Below are 5,312 nucleotides of genomic sequence, written 5' to 3' on the forward strand. Positions count from 1 at the left end.
GGAGGGGGCTGCTTTTTCTGGTTGAGAATGGGAGGAGGGGGAGGAGGGATTCCTGTTGAGCCGAGCCGGGCCGTGGCGGGCCGCCGCCGTGCCGCCGTCGCTCGCGCTTCAGGCCTCAGTGTGTGCAGTGGCGCGATCGGGAGTGGACGTGAAGTTGGTGCTGTGCCCGTGCGCCCGCGCGAAGTGACTGAGAGTGATTGAAGTGACCGACCGGTGTTGTGACAGTGCCATGGCGCACGGAGTGATGGAGGAGTGGACGGACCGCGACAGCTGCGGCAGCGAGAAGAGCCCCGGGCCCGCCCAGGGCAGCGCCGGCGCCTCCGGCCGCGTCATGGGGTCGCGGCGCATCTTCCCCCCGCAGTTCAAGCTCCAGGTGCTGGACTCGTACCGCCAGGACCCAGACTGCAAGGGGAACCAGCGCGCCACCGCCAGGAAGTACGGCATCCACCGGCGCCAGATCCAGAAGTGGCTGCAGATGGAGAGCCACCTGCGGAGCATCGCGAGTGGAGGCGGCGGCGGCGGCAGCGCCAGCAGCGGCGGCGGCTCCTCCATGGGCAGCCCGGCGCCCAGCCCCAGCCCCACCCTGGAGGCGCACGGGGTGCACGCCATGCACGCGGCTCACGCGGTGCACGCCGCGCACGCCGCGCACGCCCTCACGTCGGCCTTGAACCTCTCCGGCGTCGTGAGGGCCGGGCGCGCGAGCCGAGGCGCGAGCCCCGCCAGCGGAAGCGGCTCCCCCCTTCACGTCCCCTCGCCCGCCGGCTCGCCCGGGCCCGGGGCGCCGCTGCTCGCGCAACCCCTGGGCGCCCTCGGCCTCATCCACCAGGCGCTCGGCCACCAGGTGCACCACAACGATACTCTGCCATTGGCCGTGCCCGTTCCCCGCCTCAGTGTCAGCCCCACCCTTCCCATCAAGAAGAGGTGGTGCCACAGCCCCGAGCAGTCTTCGGCCACCACGCCGCCGCCCCTGCAGCTCGCGTCAGACGAGGATGACGACGACGAGGATATTGATGTCGACGGCGATGGCACCGAATCTGAAGCGAGCAGCGCCCTCGACTACACGACGGCCACCCTCAGCAAGCGCCGTTCCTTCTCGCTGCAGTTCAAGCTCGCCGTGTTGGACGCCTTCAGGGAGACGCCCCAGTGCCAGGGGAACCAGCGCGCCACCGCGCGCGCCTTCGGCATCAACCGCCGGCAGGTGCAGAAGTGGCTGGGCCAGGAGCCCGAGCTGCGCGAGGAGGCCGTCAGCCGGGGAGGACTCAACCGTCAACGCCTCGGCCGGTGGATGGACCAGGAGGAGTCCGAGGCCGGCTGCCTCGACCTCAGCCGCAAGCGGAAGCTCGACGCGGCTTCGGACCTGGACGACGCGGAGACCGAGGCGAAGAAGTCGCGGGTGAGGCCCTCCAGAGACGCCTCCAGCCCCGCGAGCCCTACCAGCCCCGCAGCAGTCGCCTCGCCCACCTCCTGTCCGAGGCCGCTCGCCCTGAGCGAAGTGCACCCCTCCCTTGCCCCCCACCCCCTGCTCTTCAGGCCTCAACCCCTTCCCCAACCCCTTCCTCTTATGCCCTCCCTCCCTCTTGCAATTCCTCACCTGCCATTTAACCTATGTGCCAAGCAGTACTCGGTGGATCTCAGTCTCAAGCTCAGCACTCTTGAGTACTTCAACGCTTACCAACAGAATTTACAGAAGTGTTTCAAGCCGGAGGACTTTTTGAAACCGGCTAACAATCCTTCGTTCCTGTTGAACTCCTTCCGGTGATAAGGAGGTAGTCGAACTTGTTATTTGTTGTTGAAGGAACGTGTTGATCTTCCCTGTACCTGTATTGTATAGATTAATTGTAGTTATTTATATTATATATTTTTGTATTGAGTGATGTGAAAGACATAGTGTAGGGTAGTTGATGATGGCTGTATGTACATGAATCTGCATTTTCAACTGAGAGGCTTAAGTTTGTTTAGCCATTGCCATTGTATGAGGACTCAGTATTTTAGGCTCATGCATGCAGGTGATTGAGCAGAAATGAAAGGATGTGTTGGTATCACTCATGACTGAACTTGTTAGGACATTTTGCCAGAACAAAAGATATTTATTCTAAGTGAAGCTCAAAAGTCATTTTATAGCCTTACTCAAGAATTCATTAGATAGATTGGATTTTTTTTTCTTACTGGAGAATTGCTCACTTTTCAGTGGCATAAGTTGAAACTTTGAAAGTAATTTACACCTTGCTCAATGGCATGTTGAAGATAATTTTCTATTCATAGTGCTGTGCTCACCTCAGATATGATGATTTTATCTGTGTATATACTGTTGAATTTTGTACCATAAACATACACTGAGTTGTACGAGAATTAACTTGTGGTACAAACATATGGCCATATTTTTACCATTGTGTGGTACGTCTAGCACTGAGTTCCTGCCTGTACCGCTGCTGCCATGCTTACGTTTAGTCCCTAGAACTGATGAGCCGCATGAGGCTACACAGGCTGTGCTCCTGTATCTCAATTGCGTTAATTAATTTTGCTCATTTTTTTTTTATTTTGGACTGTCATTGTATTCCACCATTCGTCATAGTAATTATATTTTCTCTTTCATAATTGAAGGTTTGTTATTGGAAGTTTCCAGTCAGCTTCAAAGATGTAAATTTAAAGTTTATATTTTGGATTATATTTACTCATAAGTGAGACTATTGACTACTCAATCTTGAAATTAAACCTGTGATAAGAGTTTGTAAGAAATATATTTTTAAATACTTGTAATTAGTAAATGTTTAACCAAATTTAGTCTTTATTACATTTGACAGATTTCAATTTGCAAAAGTATTGAGAGTTCTATCAAAAATTAATTCCAGTCCCTCTGTATTGACCGCATATGGAGTGGGACTTGGTGTACTGCACCATACTTGGAAAAAACTCATATAAAGATATATATTTATTATTTATTTGATTCAGATATTGTATGTACGTTATCTTCCTGACATCTTCTAAGTGCCTACTTGTCCTAAATGCCTTGCAACTGTCAATTTTCTGTTACAAGTATATTGTACATTTGCTTTTTTTCCCCTCTGGATGATATTCTTTACCAGTATACTTTTCTTTTATCAAAACCAACAACAGATTTGATTTTGTACTATTTTGGAAAACTTAGTCTTGTTGAGAACTGTATCTATACTTTTCATTTTCTGTAATTTTTCTGGGGTACTATTTTTTGTCCTGTTTGGGTTTCAATTAATTTTACTTGGGTGATATATGTTGATGCCATATGGATTTTCTTCGGAACTTCCAAATTTTTTGTAGGTCTGAAATTTTGTACAAAGAAGTCTGACTTTGTAAATGACGCTGATCAAACATAATGGTTGTACTTTTGTTAGACATTAATGTACCCATTCAGTCCCTCTACGTGATTCATATCAATGTGTTGCCTTTGCGACAATTATGTGCCTTGAATGAAATATACTATCTATCGATATTGAAAACTTTTGTGTTCTTCCTCATTACCAAAATTAACCACAATAAAATATGAAGCACAGAAATTTACAAATGAAATCTAGACTGGCAGACTGGAGATGTTCACAAACTATCAACTTCCACTTCAAACCACACTAATAGGAGCAGTCGTAAAACAAGTGTCCAGAACCTTCCGAATCGGACGTTAATTTTGCCACACATCCACGGCCGCTGACTGCTTCGCACCGCTGCCACCCTCGTCGCCCAGCTGCAACACCGCCTCCCTTTCTCCCACCCACCCCCTCGCTGGATGGAGACCTCGACGCGTGTTGGACCATGGACGCGCGAGATTCGCTACTGGGGGTGGGGGCGGGGACCGAGGGAGGATCGATTGGAAACTCTTCTGTCAGCCCCAGGTCAAGGATCAGCTGAGCAGTCCGACAACTAAGCCATGGGTAGCGAGCTGCAGTAAGCGTCGGGGTAGTTTGCTGTGAGAGGGAGGGGCGACCGGGGATAGTTTGTCTTTCCCGGACGACGATTTTAATTTTCCGACGCAATGTGTTAAAAAAGAGTTGGTGACCATAGCACCCCCTCCCCCTTTTGCTTCCCTTTTCTCAAATGCCCGTCTTGGGTTACCCGAGGCGCAACGACAATGTTGCTGCACAAAGTTGTCGGCTAGACGCGGCGTCATCCTGGCCCCGGGCCCTGCCCTGCTCACTAAAGAAGGTGTATCCTGCTTCGAAGATAAGGTTATCAGCCCCCTCCCCCTCCTGGCGCCAATCGGACATAAACACCGGCACCGCGGCGACCCGAGCGCGCCGCCGCCGCGTCAGGCGTCAGGAAAGATGTGCGTTCCAACTGAGCACGGTTAGCAACATGGTCGCTGCGCCTGCGCCCCGCATACTACCCGCAGCGCCCTGTGCCCTGCGCCCCGCACCCCTGTGCCCTGCGCCCCGCACCCCTACGACTCGTGCCCCGCACCCGCGCCCCCTTCATCTCGACGGGCAGGGGCTTTGTGCTGGTGGTGCCGCGCGGGTGCGAGGCGCGGGCCGCCCGCCGAGGTGAGGACGCGGCGCACCGCGGCGCACCCGGGTCATTAACATGCGCCGAGGCGGCCGCCAGCGCGCCCGCCAGCGCGCCGGGCAAACCTAACGCCAAGTGGAATTACGTTGAGTGAGTCACGGGCCCGCGGCGGCCCGCGGCGGCAGGTCGCGGGTCACGGCGCGACGGGGCCGGGGCGTGGGGGGCGCGGCTGGCGCCCGTGGGCCGCCCGGGTCGTGGGAGCAGGGCGACGCACAGTCTGGCCTGGTGGCACCTCAAACTTAGGCCTCGTTCGAACTGTATCGCGTGCGCTAGAGGGGAGCCTCTGGCCCTACAAGGTTTACCCCGGGCGGGCGTGGTGGATGGGTTGCCTACCCCCGCCGGCGCGAGTTCATCGCCCCCCGCTTAGCCCCGCTTTGTTTTGCAGGCGCGGGCGGAGGGTGAGGGCGAGGGCGCCCCCCCCCCCCCTGAATGCCCGGTGCGGCGCCGGGTCCCGCGTACGACGCGCAAGATATCCGCGAGCGCTATCAGGACACCTCTCTGGTCGTGTTCAAGGTTCGTGCAGCAGGCCAGACAACAACAGGACAACGGCACTGCCAGCGCAAGGAAATTGGCACGAGTGGTTGCACCGTAGTCTGTACTGCTTACGTACTGCTTGTCACTTTGGGGCACTGTGTTTTACTTGAGACCCCGCCGCACCCGCACAACATAGCACCGCTACTGAGTAGGTCGTAGTATAACCGCGGTAATGTGTGAGGAAAGTCGTGTCGTTACTGGTGCAGTTCACAAACCTCGCGATTTTGAATGGGGATGTAAGAGGGCCGGGG

At 54.8% G+C, this 5,312-nt stretch overlaps 2 protein-coding genes across 3 annotated transcripts in view; both read left to right on the forward strand.

Moving 5' to 3' along the window:
- Positions 1-71: 71 nt before the first annotated feature.
- On the forward strand, positions 72-3,473 carry LOC113205861 (uncharacterized). The gene has a single exon (XM_026421634.2). It carries the CDS (start codon positions 230-232, stop codon positions 1,757-1,759), a length of 1,530 nt encoding a protein of 509 aa, XP_026277419.1. The 5' UTR covers positions 72-229; the 3' UTR covers positions 1,760-3,473.
- A 1,432-nt stretch (positions 3,474-4,905) lies between these two features.
- The window catches only part of LOC113205862 (rab9 effector protein with kelch motifs-like), a 14,343-nt gene continuing 13,936 nt past the window's right edge, over positions 4,906-5,312 (forward strand). Inside the window, exon 1 of one of the 2 annotated variants that reach the window (XM_026421638.2) lies at positions 4,906-5,040. The gene's annotated coding sequence lies outside the window, so the exon portion shown is untranslated. The other variant, XM_026421637.2, reaches the window with a different exon arrangement.

The sequence above is a fragment of the Frankliniella occidentalis genome, unplaced genomic scaffold (assembly GCF_000697945.3).
Source record: "Frankliniella occidentalis isolate FOCC.00 unplaced genomic scaffold, Focc_3.1 Scaffold88, whole genome shotgun sequence".
Classification (NCBI taxonomy): domain Eukaryota; kingdom Metazoa; phylum Arthropoda; class Insecta; order Thysanoptera; family Thripidae; genus Frankliniella; species Frankliniella occidentalis.